The sequence below is a fragment of the Chaetura pelagica genome, unplaced genomic scaffold, assembly GCF_000747805.2.
Source record: "Chaetura pelagica isolate M959 unplaced genomic scaffold, ChaPel_1.0 scaffold37, whole genome shotgun sequence".
Classification (NCBI taxonomy): Eukaryota; Metazoa; Chordata; class Aves; order Apodiformes; family Apodidae; genus Chaetura; species Chaetura pelagica.
The window spans coordinates 3,228,785-3,251,674 of NW_009954567.1; the positions used below are offsets into that span (position 1 = coordinate 3,228,785).

Genomic DNA, 22,890 nt, shown 5'->3' on the forward strand with positions numbered 1-22,890 from the left:
TTGAGTTATTTCCTGGTGTGACTTTATGTGAATTCTTGTTTGGTTTTGACTGATACTCTTGTCTGACGAGCCATACATTGTGAACTCTGAATTATCTAATATAAAAGACCTCTTAATGCCTTTTAATTGAGAGGCTTTGCTTGGTGCCATCTTTCAACTGCATCAGATGGGCCTCACCATTTCCAAGATCTTGCTCCGGGAATCAGTTCTGCAAGGTGTTAGGCATAGTTGGAAAGCAAGCAGTGTAGATTTGAGGGTAGAAAAAGTGTTTCAGTATAGAAGTTTGCAATTAGTGCTGCATTTTTAATAGAAAACATAATTTAGCAATTTTTTTAAAATCAGGTGCTCTGTGGATGTGTATAGTCTTAAATCCCCACTGCAAGTTGGAGCAGAAGGCCAGTTGGCTAAAACAGCTGAAAAAATGGAACAGTGTGGATGTGTGTCCCTGGGAAGATGGAAACCATGGAAACGAGCTGCCCAATTTAACCAATGCTTTGCCTCAGGGTGCAAATGCTAACCAAGGTGAGCCTAAACATATGCACTGACTGCAACATATGATATAACCTCTATCTTATATACTCTAGCCTTGCAGAATTCAGCACTATCAGCCAAAATTATTTTTCACTAATACTGTCCTTGCAGAAAAGATAAATAGGTGGGTTTTTTGTGCTGGGGCTGCAATGTTTTCAAAGCAAGTATTTTTGTTTAGTTAGGTCTTCTAACTTTTCACTTGATGCTTCTAAATACATGTTGCATGAAAACTGGATGTCCTTGAAGTATGTAATGTAAAAGCTTGCTTTTTCTTTGCTTGATTGTGACCTTGTATTCCTTCTGGTGTTGGGTTTTTTACTTTGTTTGCAGTTACAAAACCTTTGATACCTACATAAAGAGAGATCTGTTGCAACTGCATTAAACTTGAGTGTGTGAAAGTCTAAAGCAGCTACCTGTGTGATGTGCTCTGTGTGTGCATTCTGCATTGCCAGGGGGGGTGAGCGGTGTAGAGGCAATACTGCTGTCTCGGAGGAGATGTCTCTTCTCACTTGATAATCTAAAATGTGATGACCAAATCTGACAGAAGCCTTGTACAGTCCTCTTCAGCAAACATGTCTACTTTGCTAATAACCGGAAAAGGTGCAGGGAAAAAAACCCTCATAATTGCCAAAACCCTCAGTCAATATGATAAAGTTCAAATTAAATGCATGGGAGATGGTATATTTGGACTTAGATGGGTGTTTTCCTTGTTTCTTTTTCTTGGAAGATTACATCTGAAGGAAATAGACCTGGTTCATTTTTATATCTCAAAGCTAGCCAGGAGCAGAAGTTCATTCAGCATATAACTCCCTACAGAGATGTTACACTTCCTGTGTCTTGTGATGTTCAGCCACCCTTAGGCCCACTAGTGGTAACTGACATGGCATCTAAACTTTTATAGGGATAGTGCCATGTTGACAGAACAGTTTTACCATAGGATGTTCAGTAAAAAACAAAACAAAACACGACATTTACAAGTGCTTAAAGTTAATTTAATTTCTCAAAGAGAAACTAAAAATCTTATGTGATGTTTATCTGTCACTCATCCTGGCAGCTCCTAGGTCTGAGGAGGAGAAAAACTGGGGAAGTCCTGAGTAGCTGTGTGCCATATACTTGGTAGTTTATTTTTTAGGGGAATTCTGTAAGGACTGTTGAGTGTCCTTCATCTCTAGCTGTTTCCTCTGCAAAGTCATGTTTAGCATCATCCATCCTGGTTTGTAGGTATCTCTCTTAATGCAAAGATAGACAGACAGATAGATAGCTGTGGCATAGTGGCATGTGATAGCATAGTGGCAAGGCGTGCTGCTGCTTTTTGGGGGTTAGTGAATAGGCAGAAGACAAGAATACTGTGAATAACTGATTCACATATGAATAAGTAAAAGCTGATGCATCTTTCTGAACTTGTGAAAATGACAGATTCGTCAAACAGGCCACATCGGACAGTGTTCACTCGAGCCATTGAGGCGTGCGATCTGCACTGGCAGGACAGCCACTTACAGCACATTATCAGCAGTGACCTATACACCAACTACTGTTACCATGACGACACTGAAAACTCACTCTTTGACTCTCATGGGTGGCCCCTCTGGCATGGTAAGTGGCTAAACCGGAAAGATGTTTCCATGACTTGCTGCTTTGTTCATTTTCTATAGCTTTATTTTGGGGGGGATGGTGGGGTGATGAATGAAAAGCCTGGCTAAAAGAACAGAGACTCCCTTGAAATGCTGGCTCAGAAATAGTCCTTTAAGTCTCTCTTGCATGGCTTGAAAAACAAAACCAAAAAAACGAACAAAAAAGCCCATTTGAGAAACCTAGCAAAACAGGCCATTGCAGACATGGAAGCATTGCTATCCCTCAATTATTTTCTCCATTTTTAGAACATGTTCCTACAGCCTGTGCGAGGGTGGATGCATTACAATCTCATGGATACCCACGAGAAGCACTGAGGCTAGCAATAGCTATTGTTAATACACTAAGAAGGCAGCAGCAGAAACAGCTGGAAATGTTCCGGGCTCAGAAGAAAGGTAAATGTGGGGACAAGAGAAGGGCAAAGGACGTACGAGGTGACAATAACACCAGACTGGAACTTTGCATGAGAAAACGAGTTTTAAAACTAAAGCGGAAGAAGTGACTAACTCTTCAGTCCAAATGATCATAGTGGTAATGTCATGTTCTGGATGTTGGAGGTTTTCTGTAAATTGGATTGTGAGCTCTGGAGGGCCGGAGCTCTGTTCTGTCTTCTACAGTATGTCTTGCATGATGGGGGCCTGTATTCCAATCTGGGGTTTTGGTCCCAGAGTGAAAACATTCACCCTGTGTAATTTACAGGCTTTTAAGCAGAGGCTGCATTTGACATGTCAGTTGTTAATTTATTTTTTTTTTCCTCCAACGTAATTTAGCTGAACTATTAAATTATACTTGCCGGATATAAGTCTAAAGTGGACATTGAGGGTAACAACGAGGCAAAGTCTGTGTTACATACATTCATCACATTTGGGAGTTTGTATCAAAAGTATTTGTTAAAATGCTTAAAATTCTAGTGTTTCTAAGTAAGGCGGATTGCCTTTTTTGGTTTGTTTTGGTTTTGAAACACTGTTTTTAATTTAAAGTTCTGTAGTGTTCCTCTGATGAGCAGTTTTTTGTTTTGTTTTTGTAAGGATCGCTCTTCTTCAGGCAAGTTTCTATGCCATGTAATCCTTGCTACCCAAAATAATCCTGCAGTGAGCTTTGTTAGTTTGAAGTGACAGTGGAAGTAGCGAATGGCTTTGTTGTTAAAGAATGCATATGAAAAAAGTTGAATTATTTCTTCAGCTGCTACAGGAATACATTATTGAAATTTTATTTAGATCTTTGTTGCTGCTCTCAATGATCTGTATGCTTGTGCATTGCAGGAAAAAATACCAGTGTAAAGTCATATGTGTAAATTTTTTAAGGGTGTGTGCAGAAGTTTTCCCCGAAATGAGCACTTAGAAGACTGTCTGGCAGTTCCTATATGCCTTACTTTTTCCCACAGTACCCAAGAGAGAATGGGGTTTTTAGCAATATTGTGGATCCTAGATTTGATCAAAACTTGCAAACACTTTATTATTACTCACAAGAATTTTTTAAGTCTTTTTATCATCTAATGTCTCTGTCCTTAACAAGTGTTTGCAGCTTTTCTAAGTTTTCAAACTGGAGGGGTGAGAGAGTCGTAATCATAAGTCAGTGTGTGTGTGTGCATAACACTGGCTGGTGTGAAGGGTCTGCTGCAAAGGTGCTGGTTGCAGTACACCTCCTTTTCATTCCCAGATGCTAATGCAATATCTAGACATTAAATACTTACGTTATGTTCCTCTACCTGTGAGCAGTTTCTATAGCTGTCAAGTAGTATTATGCTATTGTGAATAAAAACTGGAGTATATGAAATACTATCCATCTTACCTCAAAACAAAGTAGTTTGCCATTTTTATGTTGTCGTACACTGTTGCTTTTTTTTTTTCTCCTCATACATGTGGAATTTAAAAAAACAACACTTCTAACACTGCAAAATGTGCTGTTCTTCTCTATAAACAGAAGAACTCCGTAGCCACAGCCCAGCCTTAGGTTTTAGTTTTAGTTCAGCAAACACAGCATGATTCTACTTAGCTTTTATTCATGTGACTGATATGTCATCTGTGGAACCACTTGCATGATTTAAAGTTAAATGTCTATGTGACTTTAGGACTGAAGTGTTTAGCGTGACACAAGTAAAGCTCATACTTCAGTGCAACAGAATAAATACAGCATAAGTAAGTCAGAAACATTACCAAAAAGGATTAATCACAGTGACTTGTTACTGTCTGTCATGGTATTTGTTTGCTTTTTATATTGTATATCAGTGAATTCTTCACAAAAACCCACCCTCCTGACAACATGGCTGTGTTTCTTCTTGTGGTCATATACTGTTAAATAGCCAAGAAGCAGCTTTTAAAAGCTCTGAAATAACACATATGGTTCTTCCCCTCTACTCTGTTCTCGTAAAACCTCACCTGGAGTACTGTGCCCAGATTTGGAGTCCTCAACACAAGAGGGACACGGACCTGTTGGAGCAGGTCCAGATAAGGGCCACAAAAAAGGGTCAGAGGGTAGGAGCACCTCTCCTGTGAAGGAAGGCTGAGAGAGGTGGGATTGTTTAGGCTGGAGAGAAGGCTTCAGGGAGACCTTATAGTATCCTTCCAGTACCTGAGTGGGGCCTACAGGAAAACTGGGAAGGGGCTTTTTACAAGTATCTGTAGTGATGGGTCGAGGAGCAGTGGTCCTAAACTAGGGCAGGGTAGATTTAGATTGGACATTAGGAGGATCTTAAAATGATGAGGGTGGTGAAACACTGGAACAGGTTACCCAGAAAGGTGGTGGAGGTCCATCCGTGGAAACGTTGAAGGTCAGGCTTGATAGGGCTCTGAGCAACCTGATCTAGTTTAAAAGGTCCCTGCACACTGCTGGGTGGCCTGCACTAGATGACCTTTAAAGATCCCTTCCAACCCCATATGTTCTGTAATTCTATGTTACTCAGAAACATGGCACTTTGTGAACAAAAGAGAGTGGTGCAGGTGCAAGTTAGTGTGTAATAGGCAGAGAAACGGAGCATCTGTGATATCTTGCATAGAGTTTTAAAATGGTCACACGTGTATGTGTCTAGAAGGAAAAAAATTGGAAGCCGGAGTCAAAAGGAAACTCTTGCTGTAAGATTCTTAGTTAAGAAAAGGAACTGAGGAATCTGTAACATGTTACCACAACCACACTTCCTTCAGTTCACTGTGCTGAACAATTTTTTCATATTCTGACTGTGTGATGGATGTACAGAATGAAGTATCCGTGAAGCTAACTGTTGACTGAAATTTTAAAATTATAAAAACGCACTGGATCCACTTTAGGGACATTTTTCTTTTCTTGTATACCTGTACTGGTTTGACCAGGACAATACCTCATTTAAACCTTTTTTTTTTTTTTTTTTCTTCAAAAGAGCTGTCATCCTGAGTTTATTTCTGCAATAAACATGGTATTTTATTTATGACATTGGAACATACTTTAGGATATTTTCAGTTATTTCAGAGCCATCAGATTAAATTAAAATATTAAAATGGTGTTTCATCTTTTTGAGTGAGGAAACTTGTGAATATTTTACCAAAAAGAGTCTTTGCTATAATTTTTCAGCAGACATTTTCAGATGAGTTGTTGGTATTAAGAGATTTTAAAAGACTGCTGTTGAAATTTTTGACCCATAATACACTTTACTAGCGCTCAAAATGTTTGGCTTTAGTTCTTTTTTTTTCTTCTTCTTTTAACATATTCAAAGGGCAATAAATTCACACTGAAAGATGCTGTTTTCTCCTTCCAAGTAGAAGGTACTGGAAACACACTGACTTAAGTACTGAGAGCATTTTAATCAGTTTTACGGAAAAACACTGAATTATGTACTGAGAGCATTTTAATCAGTTTTACTTCTGTAATTGTTTTGAGGAGCTAATATCTGCTCTCTTCCCCCCTCTCCATCTTTTCTGTCACAGAACTTCTCCACAAAGGAGTAACCTCAATAATGAATCTTGAAGGTTGGGTGGGACACCCTTTGGACCCTATTGGCACCCTCTTCAATAGCCTGATGGAAGCCTGCAGGGTGGATGATGAGAGCTTCCATGGATTCTCAGACTTCATGGGTAAGGCCAAGAAAAGGAAGCAATCTTCTATGCGTCTTAATTTACTAGAGGCATTTTTCTATTTTGCCTTTCTGAATCAGCTTCAAAGCCAGTATTTTTTTATAGTGTAGGAACTCACATTTGAATTCCTTAAGAAAACACAATGAAAGCACTTAAAAATTACCAGTTACACATTCTGGAAGACAATGGCATATTTCACACTTGAATTAAAAGCAAGTAAGACTTTATAGTAGCAGCCCTCTCCATATACACTGCACTGTCCTCTTTTTTGGAAATTGCAGGAAGTCACAGGATCACAGAATTACTGAGGTTGGAAGGTACCTCTGGAGATAATCTGCTCTGCTCAAAGCAGGGTCACCTAGAGCAGGTTGCCCAGGACTATGTCCAGCTGGGTTTTAAATAATTCCAAGAACAAACACCATACAACCTCTCTGGGCAGCATTTTGCAGTGTTCAACTACGCTCACAATAAAAAAGTGTTTTCTTATGCTCAGATGGAATTTCCTGTATTTCAGTTTGTGCCCATTGCCTCTTGTCCTGTCACAGGATACCACTGAGAAGAGTCTGGCACTGTCTTCTATACATTCTCCCATCAGATATTTATACATTTTGGTAAGACCCTCCTGAGCCTTCTGTTTTCCAGGCAAATAATCGCACCTGACTCACATTCTGTGAGAGATGCTGCAGTCCTTTAATCATCTTTGTGGCCCCACACTGGATCTGTTACAGTATGTCCTTGTACTGGGGAACCCACAGCTGGACCCAGCACTCCAGGTGTGAGCTTACCAGTGCTGAGCAGAAGGGGAGGATCACCTCCCTTGACCTGCTGGCAACAGTCTTCTTAATGCAGCCCAGGATGTTATTGAACTACTTAGCTGCAAGTGTACGTAATACTTCAAATTTGTGACAAAACACTTGAAATTCATAACATACACAACGTATAAATGATATGAACTGCAAAGTAGTGTTGCAGTATCAATACGTGATTTGGAAGAGGATGTGTGCACCCATTCTAATTTTTGTATGTGCTTCCCAGGAACTCAACTGATTTCTTATTCTCAGTTTCCACCTCTGTTAGCCTCCATAACCACCTATGTGGACAGAAACTGTATTCATCCCTCTACCTGCAGCTGTTCTATGTGCACATCTGCAGTCTTTTTGGGGCTTTGCCTCAAAATTCCTTTTAACTAATTAGATTTTCATTAGTAAAATTCTAATCCCATATCCACCAGTTCTGGAAGAACTTTTAATTAAAAGTAATTGGAAATAAGTTTCTTTATAATTATTTTAAAAACCCACAAAACTAACCCCATGAAATAAAAAGTGTGTGCTGAAAATCCTCTCACACATGTATATGCAATATATCAACTGCATTCAGCCCTCACATTTGCTGTAGTTGTCATCTCCTTACATCTGTCCATTATAACTTTTACTTCCCAAATTAAACTGTGAACTGCTATGGGTTGGAATAGCATTCTGTCATATATGTCTTTGAAGTGCCAAATGAATCAGTAGTACTCTTTACAGCAATTTATGTCATTGTCTATTTAGAATTCACATGTTATTTACATGTAATCTTTATTAAAAGTGGGACTTCTAGTGTTAATATACATTTTTATCATAAATAGAACAGTAACAAATACAAAAAGCCTGAAAAGAGCGTCAGCAAGCAAAGGATGCTTAGAAGTTGTGTAGTTCCTAGGCCTTCTATATTTGCAAAATCATAATCGCTTCAGCTGGAATCTAGGCGGGTATATACGCACATTTCCCTGCGTCTCACACATTAGGCCCATTAAGGAGGTTCAGAAATGGGTAGGGAAAAAATGGATCTTCCAGTTTCTGCCTCATTAGCACAAAGCTGGAAAAACTGCCTTTCTCTAAATTGTGCAAATTTAAAATGAAAACTTCTACTTGAGTGGGTTATTTAAAACATTTTTTGTGTATTTCTGCATACAGAGGTGGATTGGATAATTTAGATCTCTGGATTTTGAGATTGCACTAGTAATTTAAATAATTTTTTTAAATTAATACTAACAGAGGACTCTTTTATATGCAGCATTATAGGTAGATTATGGGTTAGAATGATGTGTTTTCCTTTTTTGTGTCACCTCTTACAGAGAACATGGGGCAATGCAAATCTCTGGAGTACCAGCACCTGCCTGCACACAAGTTCTTAGAAGAAGGGGAATCTTACTTAACTCTGGCTGTGGAAGTAGCATTGATAGGATTGGGACAGCAACGAATAATGCCAGATGGCTTATATACACAAGAGAAGGTTTGTCGAAATGAGGAGCAGCTCATTTCTAAGCTACAGGATATCACACTGGATGATACTATGGTGAAGATTTTTCGAAAACAAGCAGTCTTCCTATTAGAAGGTAGCTCAATATAGATGCTAACTGCTTCTTTAAACTGTCTTCACTTACACAAGCACACAGAATTAGTATTCCTGTGGAAACTGCCTTACATGCTTAAGGTGTTGGTTTTTTGTTATGTAGAATGCCAGCAAAATTTTTTGTTTCCTATCTCTTATGAAAATCAAACATACTTCAGTTTTCACATGACTCTAGAGATAAGGCATCTGTCGACATGAAAGCCTTTTGCTTCAATTTTTATTACATTTTGTTTGTTATGTTTGTTGCTTGTTATAATCTTGGTGTCCTGACAATACAACCCAGGCTCAAAATTAAATAATGCAGACATCAGATATAATTAGTATTTTTTAAGTAGCAAAATTAGAAGTGTTCCTTGTATCCTGGAAAAAAGACTGTCAGCTTTGTAAATGTGAAGATTTTTACCTCTATTCCCAAGGAAAGAAGGAGCTCATTACATTTCTGCTGGGACAGAAATGTAATGTTTTATTTGTAACAATTACGAAAATTACTTGCTTCTGAGGTTTGTATCATATGTGAAAACTGAAATACATGGTCAAATATTGATGGTTAAAGCTTGGCCTTGTGACTAAATTTTGACAAAGATAAAGAATTTGTGTTTGGAAATTTATCTGTGTGTTGCGAAACTGGTACCAAAAAAGTGCATACTTTTGCCTTAGCTTTTAAAAAGGCTTAACAAACAGCACTTGATTCTTATGAGTTCTGAAGTTGTCTTTTGAGTTTTTATTGGCTTTTTTTAATGGAAGAAAATACTTTAGAGGAACCAGTTAGCCAGAGGCTTGGTTCAAGTTTTGAGTGCTTGCTGAATTGATGGTGGGGAGTGTGTACTGCTCTATTTAAGTTGTGATTACTGCTACACAGCAGTAAGGTTTTGCTTTATTTCTATGTGACATTCATCTTCTAAAATGTCCTCTTTAATGGAGGAGGTGCAGCATATTGTTAGGGTTCTCAGCTTTCAGTCATTTTTGTCTGGATCCTTAGATTCTTTGGTACTTACTGATGGTGCCATTTGAAACTGCAGAGAAGCCACACCATACAAGAGCTTCCATTATGATGTGGCTGTACTGCTACTTTATGGCTGTTGGGCAAGAGCAGTTACTTACTGGATTCAGCTATTGTCAATCATACAGGGATCCTATGGATTATAAAATCAGTTTGCTGCATCTGTTTACTGGTAAGGATGCTTTATGAAGAAGAGGCAGGATTTCACTAATATTTTTAGATAATTCTAGGTTCCTACTCTGATCACTGAAATACTTCTTAACTTTTCTCAGAGTAGTAAACAAGTTATCATAACAGGAAATCTTATAATTACCTACAAAATTGCTGTGGTCAGCAGTGTGCGATGATGGTCTTGCATGTGCTGAGAAATCTGGCTTCACTTTACTCCAGGTTAGGCAGAAACTGCTAACTCACATGAAGGAAGATATATCCAGTGATTTAAGATGCTAATCATATAAATTGTGTGTTTATAGTGAAAGTTCTCTAGATATAATAAAGGAAGCTTAATCCAATATTAAGCTGATTCCTATGCTGTTAATGCAGATTAATGCATACAGTTTGTAACTGCCATTTGGCGTGCATGGGAAAGCAGAACGTAAGATTGTTTTGCAATAACTGTTCTAATTTTTTGCTTGACTGCTAAGTTAATGGCAGAATATATTTTCATATAAATGCCTTGTCATGTAGTCTTTATGTCCTAACTGTGTTTCTGACTGGACCACCAACTGACGCACATAAAATTGCTTCTTCTACTGAAGAAATGCCAACAAGTTTTGAATGGCTTTCAACTTCAATTTAAATAATTGAGACACACTGTCACCTACTAATCTTAATCGATATTTCCTTTGTAATTAGCTCCAGTCTTCAGAAGTGTCCACCTATCGAGCTCAATTTTTTCATGCCTGATGATTTTTATCTTTGGATATTGTTCTAATGCACCAGGAAGAAAAACATTGCTGAGGCAACTAAGCTGTTCCTCCTCGTCTGCTCTCCTAATCTGTTCCAATGTAAACAACTACTGGATGCAGTTTAAATGACATGTGACTCTGCAGTGAAGACATGTGCTCACACAGTCATTCATCCATCTGAGTGTCGTCCATTGGAGTATCTAGTAGCAGAAGTAGTAAAAACTTCTCAGACTCCTGGCTGCTATCTGTGCCACAGTAGTCCAATCTAAGATTCGTACTCTCTATCTTGCAACATTAAATGCCTGAACCTCTAGTCACTGAAGCAGAAAACCTGTTAGACATAGTTTTTATGTTAAGAAGAATAACAGTCTTAAGGTTGCAGAAAAAAAAATGTAAAAACGGGGTTCATATGCACCATGAGCATTCAGAACTCAGCAGGGAGCTCGTTGCATTTTGCTTTTTCGTTGCTGTCAATCCTGACACTGCTGTTAGGAAGTTGAAATACTACACTGCTGCACTGAGTGTGAGCAAAATCCTTTGGCTCAACAATGGGATAGTTTTTGCACAACAAATACAATCTTTAAGATCATGTGGCTTTAATGGACTAACAAAACCAGCTTTGGTTCAAGATCTGACCTTTTGTTCTCTGGTGACCAAGTCCAGACCAAAGGATTATTTAAATGCCTCATGCCAGGTGAGATATTAATAGGGATCAGGTGCTGCTGTGGTGATTGATCATGTAACTTCAATTAAAGATAGGCATTTTGTCACTGTAACCACTTTTTTTTTTTTCTGGTGGATTTGTGACAGAACAGTCACACTGGCAGAGTTGTGTAAGGGGTTTACATACATAATGTAACAAAGATAGGTTTATGAGTTTCTACTTTTGTATACTGTGGGCTGAATGAACCCATGGAGCACTGCAGCTGTTCTACCATTTGTATGTGCACTGGTACTGTACTTAGTACTATACAGTTTGCAGTCTGTCTTGTCTCAAAGAATATCTGGTATTTAATATGCTTGTAATACAATGTATATATGTGTAACATATTTCATGGAAAATAGCAATATAATTTTGCCTTCTGTACAGCAAACTTTGTCTCTGAATACAAATTTTATGAATTGATGAATGTTTTTAAAGGTCCAGAAGTTTGGTTTTATTAGTATGCAAAGATAGACATTTTCTTTCTCTTTCCTGCAGCTGGACCATATAGTGGTTTAGGTGAAGTAATCCATCGAGAGAGCGTTCCAATGCACACATTTGCCAAGTATCTCTTCACCTCTCTCCTACCTCATGATGCTGAATTGGCATACAAAACTGCACTGAGAGCCATGCGGTATGTATTCAGGAATTGTCTACAAAGATTGGGAGAGAGACTGGGAAAAGGGGGAAAAGCTGGATAACAAAGACCTAATTTTTTTTCTAAGTGAAGCATTCTTCCCTTTAAGGAGAAATTACTTCGATTGTGTCATCTGCAAAAGCAACTGATGTCTTTAGTAACTGCAATATAATAATTTAGAAATGTATAGTTAGTGTTTATCTAGCCTTCACTATTACAAATCCAGTCTTGGGGCATGTGATTTTTTGTTAAACAATGACAGCTTTAACACATGTACTCTCTCACCCGTGTGATTGTGTGTGATCTTATTGATGAGAACACGAGGAAACAGGCATCTCACCAGCAGTCTCAGGATCATCTGCTTAGCCTGTTCAGTGGGACTGTTTGTTCTGCTGGCCTTCTTTATAAATTAGTTCTCAATGATAGGTTTGAAACTGTATGGTGTAGTCTGAGCCAGTACTTATTTTCTTGTACTTTATAACGCAGCACTAGTCCCCACTTGTAGGTGAATGTTGGAATTTAAATGGAGTATGTCGTATGACGACCAAATGTCTGACTTGCATCCCATTTGTTTTCAGTAATCAGAAAAAGGATGTTTCTCAGGGAGTGCTCTGTGTGTGCTGACTTTTTCTCAAGGCATGCCAGGTTGGTAATAGTGGCTTAGAAAAGCCTTCTGAAGGAAGCTTCAGGGACCTAAATGATCAGTGATAAATCTGTATTCCACAGAAAATCCAGGGAAGAAACAGATTCCATCTAGATTGTCTGGTCATTGTCAAGAACCTTGTAGTTGATGGTTGACAAAGGCTAGCCACAACTGAATACCAAGAGCCATCAAATTCCAGATTAAAAAAAAACCTTGGGTTTTCCTAATCATTATCAAAAATTATTGCACAGTGATTGAAGAACAAACTATGCATGTAAGTAGGGCTTAACTTCATCAGACATGTTGTGTCCTAGTGGTTTGGAGGTGTGTGTTTTGGAGCTAGTTTCTCCAAAAAGTTAAATGGGGAGAAAATAATTCTATGTTCAAAGAACTAAAAGGGAGGGCATATATAGGAACACAGCATAGCTACTATGAAGTCAGCCCAAAGGCCTGCTTACTTTTTATTTTTCAAGAGTGTCTAGTAATTGTTGTTAAGGAAAGAGAAATATGAAGAATGACCTTGCATACTTGCTGCTTATGAGAAGACAAAAGTGCATTACTAGTGGCCTATTGAGAACATTCAAACATATGATCAGAAAGTTGTCTGGCCCATCTAAGTACACCCCTCTTCTGTTGGTGCAAGTTAAATGCATCAGTTACCCTGGTCATATCAGATCAGCAAAATAGTACAAAATGGTGGATGGGTTTGCTTGGTATTTTGAAGTGGATTTCTTTTAGTTATTAACTCAAAGTGTTCGTCAATATTGTTTGTGTGGAGTTTTCCTCCTTCAATTTCACAACTGAAACCATGCTGAAAGGCTGGAATAGACATCCCTCAGCAGCAGTGAACTCTTCAGTGAATGTGATAACAGCATGCCATTCCTTTTGAATGAGGATTTGGGCTTTCCCCAGAAACCAGTCACAACAGAAAACTTATTTTCTGGAAGTTTTCTTTCACAACTGGAAAAACAAACAAGACATGGAAAGATCCAAGTGGGTAGCTCCAGCCATCTTTTGGTATGAAGCTGTTATCTCAGCCAAAGAAGTTAATTTTCAAATAGATTAGTATGAGAGAGAGAGAATCATAGAAAATGTTGAGTTGGAAAGGACCCCTCAGGATCATTGAGTCCAACTCCTGTCACACCATGTGCTGAGAGCATCCTCCAAATGCTTCTTGAACTCAGGCAGGCTTGATGCTGTGACCACTTCCCTGAGGAGCTTGTTCCAGTGCTTAACCACCCTCTGGGTGAAAAACCTTTTCCTGATATCTGACCTAACCCTTCTCTGATTTAGCTTCCTGCCATTTTCCCAAGTCCTGTCATTGGTCACAGCAATGAAGAGATCAGTACCTGCCCCATCTCTTCCCCTCATGAGGAAGCCATAGACTCCAGTGAGGTCACCCTTCAGCCTCCTCTTCTCCAAGCTGAATAATCCAAGTGACCTCAGCCACGCCTCATAAGACATCACATCCAGACTCTTCACCATCCTTGTGGCTTTCCTTTGGATGCTCTCCAATAGCTTGATGTTTCAACAAGCAAGTTGTCTGTTCATTTCCATCTGGTAAAATCACAGGAGACATCAGCATAATGAGGACTGTTCTCCATAGCCTTATTGTCACCATTTTATGAGGCAGAGAGTTCAGCCCAAGACAATCAGTCTTTCTGTATTTTTATATTTGGCATTCTTCAGAAGTGTGGAGTGCTATCATGGACAGTGGTGATGGCAGATTTAGACACTTTCTATTCTGTACCTGTCTGCATTCCTCAGTACTTCTCAAATTCTCCTGAAGAAGGTTGGTTACTCTTTCATTTGCACCAAAATGCTAGTTCAATGTATAAAGGACTTGCAGTACAAACCAAATTAAAAAGTAACTTAATACTGCTTTGGTGGGACAAGAAAAAAGCAAATATGAAAACAGGAAGTCTGTCTTATGGTTGTGAGGTAGAATGGATCAGAAGAGGAAAACCTGATTATCCTTTCTTGTACATCAGGAGGAAAATGGCTGTGGCAAGGACAAGAATGTAATGTGGAAATTAGTAAAGGTGCCTCATAGAAATTGTGTGGTTCCTCATGCTTTTAGAAGTGAAGCACAGTGTGTGGAACACTCAGTATGAAATCCATGTAAGCTGAGACCATAAAGCCTTTCATTACATCTCAAGGCTGCAAGGACAGGATTTTGCTCTACTTGGTCACTTCTGTCTGCAGTTCTCAGCTTTTCAGTGCTGAAACAAATGGAGCAGAGCCTTGGAGAATGTGGATCTGCAATGACCTAGTTGTCTGCTCACTTGGAATCTGAACTTGAATATTTGGCTTAGTTTGGCTGATCCCTTGCTAAACCTGAATTTCACCCAGGCTTTCGAAGCCAGTTGTTAATGGTGATGCTTAATCACAAGGTAGCTTTGCTCAAAACCTAGCTAAATAATTCATGTTTGAAGGGAGGGGTGGGGGAAGTGAAGAATGCTAAATCTGCTTCTGCTTGTTTTGATGCTCCCTAATCTTGCCAAAACTGCGTGAAAGCCACCAGTTCATAATAGCATTTCTTTTCTCAGTACAATAACATAAAAGCTGGGAATGGACTTAAGAGTTACAAAATATTTCCCCAAAACAGCCTCCTTCTTTCATACTCTTCATCTATTTACTGTTAGTCATAGCCTACTAATCCCTTTTTGCATTAGATAGTTGGGATTTTTACTGTTTGTTGAAACCATCTAATAAGGCATATCTTCTCCCTGCCCTCTCTCTGTGCTTGGAAAAAATCGGCTGAGGCGTTTATATATATTTTATTTTTGTGCATGTAAAGACATGGAAAGAGGTGTCGGGAATAATTAAAGATACTCTCATATACTTGAGGAACCTATAGAAAACTGGTGGAACGATCATACTGCAGAAAACCTGATGTACTCCAGTTACGTAAAGAATTTTGGTATTTATTTAAATGCAAGAAATTATAAGTTAAGTTTAAATGAGCTTATTCCGTAAGAAAGACTTCCTATGGAGAATCACGATGCATTGGATTTTGAATATTCAGTAGTCATGATTTTATTGACAAGAGAAAATTTCCTTTGTCCTCCTAGATGACTTCCTACTAGAAAATCACTTGCATATGAATGCTGGTGGAACAGAACTCAGATGTTAACCATGATCAAGAGGCTAAGCACTGGAAAGGCTTTTCTTCAGGACATTGTCTTATTACTGTCATTTAATGTCTTGTTAACCATTCGTGTCCTGAAAGTATGCTTAATTGCATTGCATAAAAATACCTAGTTTTGTTCTCCTACTTTTTTACATTGACATTTATGTAGTGTCTAGTGTACTGGTGCTGTAAGGGCCATCATCAGTTGAATGTCTTGTGGTCCATCACATGGTGTTGTAGTCAACAACAAACACATTATCTGGAATTTTTAAAGTATGAATTCTCCTTGATGGATGACACTATTGTAGATTGCTGCATACTCAAAGAAGTTTTTGCTTCAGGATGGAGCAGAAAATGGAGCCTGAAAAGTAACTTTAAAGGAAACTTCCTCTGTCACTTGATGTTTGAGAAACTAACATCAGATTGTTGTGCATTATGAAACTTTAATAGGTTTAAATTTAAGGACTTCAAAAACTAGTCATAGTTGAATAGTAAGATGTCCTTTTTGGACTTAAATTCATGTCTGAATTTATTGCAAGGTCCAAAATCCAAATCACTCATTGAATATTCCTCTCACTTTTTGAGCATATGTAACTGCAGAAAGTGTGTTGCTGATGTTGAGAGGTACACATTCTAAGTGCAGTGGAGGGGTAACTACACTTTCCTTCCTAAGGCTGTGGTTCAAAGACTGAAAAAGGGCAGGGACAAAAAGCTGCAGCTCTGTGCACAATGCAGAAAGTCTCTGCTGCCTTGGCTAATGAATGCTTTAATTGTACTGTGAATTCCTGTAGATGCCTACTAGTGTAGGCAAGTTTGCCAAATGGAGTTCTAAAATTGCTCAGGAAGAGAAGTGGTTTTCCAGTCTTTTTTTTTTTTTTTTTTTTTTTTTCCTTTTTCATTACCAAAACCACACATTTCATAAACCAGGTCAGGTGTTCTTGCAGCTTTGGTTTTGCTCATGAATAACCTAGTATAAAAAGTATTTAATGAAAGAGGATTTCTTCCTTATTTCAGGTTACTAGTATTGGAATCTACAGCTCCTTCAGGAGACCTGTCCCGCCCACACCACATTGCATCTGTTGTTCCGAACCGATATCCTCGCTGGTTCACCTTAAGTCACATTGAATCCCAGCAGTGTGAACTGGCATCAACCATGCTAACAGCAGCCAAAGGTACATTGCTGTCAGTTATGTACTCAACTAAATGTATGCTTTTAATACTGCATGGAGTAAACAGATTATAAAACTTGTGTTTAGGAATCCAAATTGTAGTCTGACAAGAGCGTGAAATGAGTTCAACAAATGCAGTGGCTTAAACCTGTCACTTAATTTTCTAGCAAAGTAGTAAAGCTAGCTAGAGCTTGATTTGAGGCTGATAAGAAAGCTTTTACATTGTTACGGAACGTGGTGTAGTATATGAAACCCAGGGGTGGACAAATTACTTCTAAAACTAACAAATCAGGATGACTTTTGGCCATGTATTGCACTAACACCATCAGGCACTGGAGGAGTTTGTGCCGTCTTGTGGCATTCATTCATATGTGATTTAGTTATGGAGGCATCGCAAAATGTGTATAACTGAAGCATCATACTGTTTCATGGCAATGGCACGCTCAATTATAATGCATGTCTGGATGTTATGGGAGCTTGTTCTATTTTGGTGATTCTGTTTACACATTGCAGGTGATGTTCGGAGGCTGGAAACAGTGTTAGAATCCATCCAGAAAAATATCCACTCCTCATCACACATCTTCAAACTTGCCCAAGATGCATTTAAAATAGCAACACTCATGGACAGCTTGCCAGACATCACTCTGCTGAAAGTTTCTCTGGAGTTGGGCCTTCAGGTATTTTCTTCATTCATTATTATTACAAGTAGAAGAAAAGAATCTGACCCAGTGTTGGTGGGTATAGATTTTAAGCACTGAGGACCATACCCTTTTTGAACTGTGGCAGTTTTAGATTTTGCTTTCTGATACAAAACTTGATAGACTAGTAAATATAGACCAAGGGTCTGTGCAGCCCCTTTGTGCCATTTGGGTGGAAGGGAGAGCTGGGATTGGCTGGCTGCATGGCACTCTTACAGTCAGGGGTGAGAGAGGACCAGTTCAATGGGTTTGGGAGTAAATACAAGACTGGCTATAAAGCAAAATTATTCTTCTTGCCAGAAATGTACTGTATTTTCTGCATGGTCTTACAGGGATTCTTACCACTTATGCCCTTCCTTTTCCATAACGAGTTTTTCTAGGTGCTTGTTGAATTGCAAGGGAAAGTCAAGGTTAACCATAATGACCTGTTTCAGTGCTAACAGCAGCCTTCTCACTGCCTTCATCGAGATGCTGTACTCCACAAGCTGTGGGATGGTCAGATGGATCAGACTCAGCTTGAGGTGTACAAGAAACTCAAATCAGACTCTCAGGAAGAACTTTGCAAGATGAAAGGAAGAGCTAAGCTGCAGGTATCTGCAGTAACTGGCACTGATGAATCTTGGAGTTTACACAGTTCACTTTAACAAAAATAAATCTATTCATTCGTCTTCAGGGAGTTCTTGAAAAAAAACATGCAAAGATTAGAAGACCATTTATTATTTTTCTTCAGTAAAAGGAACTTAAAAAACTTATGGGGAAAGTGTATTATCCCAGTTGCTTCTCATAGCAAAGGATGGTACTGTTTGCCTGTTCTAGATTATTAGAAGCTGAAGTCTTTAATCAGAAAGCTGAGATTCTGTGTGCTTTGTTAGCCTTTCATAGTCTCAAGGTTGCTGGGAAATTCTTTTTTCATCTCAGTATGTTTCTGCCTTAAATGTTTGCTTACTTGAGAGAGAGAAAATTCCTTATGATAGTCCTGTGTGTCACCTGAAGCATTTACCAAGTATTGTTCAGTGATAGGAGGACACTTGGGTATTTCTCTATTCATGGGTGCCCCATTGTGTTTGATGGTGTCATCAGAATGTCTTCAGTGAGATCTAATGAGAAGATATCATTAACCCATACTTTCTCCTCAGTCCCAGGGTTTGTTCCAAACTGGTGTAAGACTTGTCCCAAGGTTACAAAGGCTTTCCAGAAGGAAGATGCATAGCAGTTTACTGATAAAAATAGCTGTGTAGATTTCTACAGTAACACTTTTCCTGCAAAAATATGTCTAGTGGCCTACAGCCTTCTTTCCTGCCCCCCTGACTTAATGGCCGTTCGATTGTATTCACAATCTAGTGTCTAAAGGCATACGACATTAATGTGCCCTAGAAACTTCCTTCCCTCACATGGTAAACTACACAGCAGTGTCTTTAGAGGTGTCTTGCTCTGCGCCCGCTGCAGCAATGACAGCTTGGCCAGGAGATAATACCAACAATTTTACAACTCTGTCACTGGGGTCTCTGTGACAGAAAAGCCTCTTATATTTTTCTGGATTTAGGAGTAATGTATAGGCTCCTGGCTTCTTTCTACTTATTTCCAACAGCAGCATATGTTACGTGACTTACCAGAGGGAAGGGTTTTAAACTGTTTGTGAACAGAGGTCTTTAGTGTGACCAAATGGGCATGGAGCATCTCAGGTGTATTCTGTACTTCATAACCTTAATGGCACAGACACATCTACAGGTACAGAAGGGACTTCTATTCTTCTCTTTGCCTGTTGTATGCTACATCAATGCAACTATTACCACACACATACAAACAGGTACTGCTGGTAGAACTGCTGAGCAAAGTAGTGCAGGTGACCACTGCATGCATATTTGGCAAGTGGTGTCCCAAAACCTGTGAATTTGGTGTCCCCCAAAACTTGTGAATAAATAAGTAAATAGACAAACAAGTCTCCTTCCGATTTGCATGATGATGAGGTGTCACACTGTTGCAGGAGCTAAGGGTTGCTTTGCCGTTTCTAATATTTCTTGTGGGTGGTGAGATCATATATGCCTGTCCAGGTTATTCTGTGTGGAAGAGAGCTTGGCTTTCAGATCAGTTATGTAATTCCAAGGTAATATGGGCATAGAGGGAGGGGACCTGGTAAAATTTAATTTAAATAATTGGTATTTGACTGGGATTTTTGTTGGTTTTTTTGGAGGGGACTTGTTTGTGAGGTTTGGGTTTTTTTCTTCCACATGGGTAGAACAGTCTCTCTCCTCAAATCTTGAAGGATCTGCAGTTGGAATTACTCTCTGCATACTATTCTAAGCTGGCTGAGCAGTATTTTTCAAATATTTTGACATATCAGATAAAAAAGAGGGAACAGGATGGAGAGGGCTACAGGCTGCCGTTTTGAACTTCCACGTATATGAGCCACGTAACATCAGTATTTGTTGGTACATTGCTTTTGTTTGCAATACGATTAATTTGTATTTTGTGTGGTTTTTAATAGGTGATGAGGATGACGTTGTCAACACTTAACTGGCGACGGCGGGAAATGGTGAGGTGGTTGGTAACATGTGCAACGGAAGTAGGTATGTTCTGAGATGCTTCTCGTGTCAGCTTATATTAGAGGGCTTGATCTTGGCAACACCCATGTTCTGCAAATGTCTCCCATTTTCACTTCATCTATAAAATTTCTTTAGTGAGAAGGCAATGATGAATGTTATTCTTAAGGCACAAACTAAGACACTAATTGAGTAATGCAGTGTGACTTTTTTTTCCTGCACAAGGTGGGGGTGTGCATAAGCTGTGGGAATTACCCCAGATTTCCCCTTGTTCCCTCTGTGAAGGATTTGGTTTTGGGGCTGCAGTAGAGAAAAGGCTTGTGGTTACGGGCTGTTGCACTGTGCTAGAGCTTTGCTTGCTTTGAAAGGTAGATGAGGCTTTGAAAGGCAGGCGAGAGAGCTATCTGGTCAGCTGCGGGAAGAGGAACCAGAGAAAAGGTGAAGGAAATGCAGAGGATGCCTCCTACTAAGTGGTAGGCAGCATGTAATGAAGGGATTCTCATTGTTAGTATTGAGTTGTTTTCAGCCCCTGAGTAAATCCAAGCTTAGACTGTGATATATATGTGTATATATATAAATGCTTTTATAAATACATTAATAAAAAAGGAGGGTCAGGAAAAATCTTAATTCCTTAATGGATGAGGAGGGACTTAGTAATGGAGGACAAGGAGAAGGCTGGGGTGCTTAACACCTTCTTTGCCTCAGTCTTTAGCAAAAAGAATAGCTACCCTCAGGACAACTGGGCCCCTGAGTTGGTAGACAGGGATGGGGAGCAGAATCCCTCTTCTGTAATCCAGGAGGAAGTAGTTAGGGACCTGCTGTGCCACTTAGATCCCAGCAAGTCCATGGGTCTGGAAGCGGTTCATCTTAGGGTGCTGAGGGAGCTGGCAGAAAAACTGGCTAAGCTTTTTCTCTCAATCATTCATCACCAGTCTTGGCTGCCTAGGGAGGTCTCAGATAACTGGAGGTTGGCCAGTGTGATGCCCATCCACAAGAAGGGCCAGAAGGAGGATCCAGGGAACTATAGGCCTGTCAGACTGACCTTGGTGCCTTGGCAAGATTATGGAACAGATCATCCTGAGTGCCATCAAGCAGCATGTACAAGACAACTAGGGGATCAGGTCCAGCCAACATGGGTTTAGGGAAGGAAGGTCCTGCCTGACCAGTCTCATCTCCTTCTATGACTGGGTGACCTGCCTAGTGGATGAGGGGAAGGCTCCGGATGTGGTCGACACCAAGTTGGGGAAGAATGTCAGAATCATAGAACTATTCAGGTTGGAAAAAACCCTTGGGATCACCGAGTCCAACTATCATCCCTACTCTACAAAGTTCTCCCCTAAACCATATCCACCAACAGCACATCCAAACGACCCTTAAACACATCCAGGGGTGGTGACTCAACCACCTCCCTGGGCAGCCTATTCCAGTGTCTAACCTCTCTTTCTGTGAATTATTTTTTCCTGATGTCCAGTCTAAACCTCCCCTATTGCACCTTGAAGCCATTCCCTCTTGTTCTCTTGCTAATTACCTGTGAAGAGAGACCAGCACCAACCTCTCCACAATGACATTTCAAGTAGTTGTAGAGAATGATGAGGTCTCCCCTCAGCCTTCTCTTTGCCAAACTAAACATTTCCAGCTCCTTCAAGCGTTCTTCATCAGACTTACTCTCTAGGCCCTTCACCAGCTTTGTTTGCCTCCTTTGCACTCACTCCAGCAGCTTGGTATCTCTGTTGAATTGAGGTGCCCGAAACTGGTTGATCTGCTGGAGGGCAGAAAGAAGCTGCAGTACAACCTGGACAGGCTTGGTCAATGGGCTGAGCCCAATGGTGTGAAATTCAACAAGACCAAGTGCAGGGTCCTGCACTTTGGCCACAATAACCCCAGGCAGGGCTACAGGCTGGGGGAAGAGTGGCTGGAGAGCAGCCCAGCAGAGAGGGACTTGGGAGTACTGGTTGACAACCAGTAGAACATGAGCCAGCAGTGTGCCCAGGTGGTCTGGAAGGCCAATGGCATCCTGGCTTGTACCAGGAATAGTGTGGCCAGTAGGAGCAGGGATGTGATTCTCCCCCTGTACTCAGCACTGGTGAGGCCTCACCTCCAGTACTGTGTGCAGTTCTGGGCCCCTCACTTCAAGAAGGATATTGAGGTGCTGCAGCAGGCCCAGAGGAGAGTAACAAGGCTGGTGAAAGGAGTAGAGGGGAAAGTCTTATAGGGATAGGTTGAGTGAGCTGGGGTTATTTAGCCTGGAGAAGAGGAGATTCGGGGGGACCTTATCACTCTCTTCAACTACCTGAAGGGAGGTTGTAGTCAGGTGGGGGCTGGACTCTTTTTTCCAGGCAACTAGCAACCAAACAAGAGGGTATGGCCTCAAGCTGCTGCAGGGGAGCTTTAGGTTGGATATTAGGAAGCGCTTCCTCAGGGAGAAGGTGATTAGACACTTGAATGGACTTCCCAGGGAACTGGTGGAGGCACCGTCCCTGGATGTGTTCAAGGAAAGGCTGGATGTGTCACTTAGTGCCATGGTCTAGCTGATGTGGTGGTGTTAGGTCATAGGCTGGACTTGATGATCTTAAAGGTCTTTTCCAGCCTTAGTGATTCAGTGATTCAGTATGTGCAGTCCTCTTGTCTGTACTGTAAAGCAATCCATGTACTAGTGCAGTAAGGGAGCAGTTCTAGTTGTCATGGAAGGTATTTCTGTAAAGCATGTTTGTCTACTATGTTTATTCTTTTTTCATACCTTGCAGTTGGGTTGTATTTCATAGATGCTTCTTGAGTTTCAGAACTTCCTAGGATTGCTGCTGCTTATTCTCTGGATTACTTTATTCTTTGCTTTATGCTTAACTGGGAAATTAATGTTGTCAG

The 22,890-nt window shown here is 40.0% G+C and overlaps 1 protein-coding gene across 1 annotated transcript in view; it reads left to right on the top strand.

Moving 5' to 3' along the window:
* Window positions 1-22,890, top strand: part of ZSWIM6 (zinc finger, SWIM-type containing 6) — a 146,337-nt gene that overhangs the window by 121,465 nt on the left and 1,982 nt on the right. Inside the window, 9 exon segments of the mRNA XM_010005408.1 lie at window positions 343-522; window positions 1,948-2,124; window positions 2,409-2,555; window positions 6,057-6,203; window positions 8,320-8,580; window positions 11,707-11,842; window positions 16,636-16,793; window positions 17,304-17,467; window positions 19,974-20,055. Of these exon segments, the coding sequence (XP_010003710.1) occupies window positions 343-522; window positions 1,948-2,124; window positions 2,409-2,555; window positions 6,057-6,203; window positions 8,320-8,580; window positions 11,707-11,842; window positions 16,636-16,793; window positions 17,304-17,467; window positions 19,974-20,055 (1,452 nt within the window).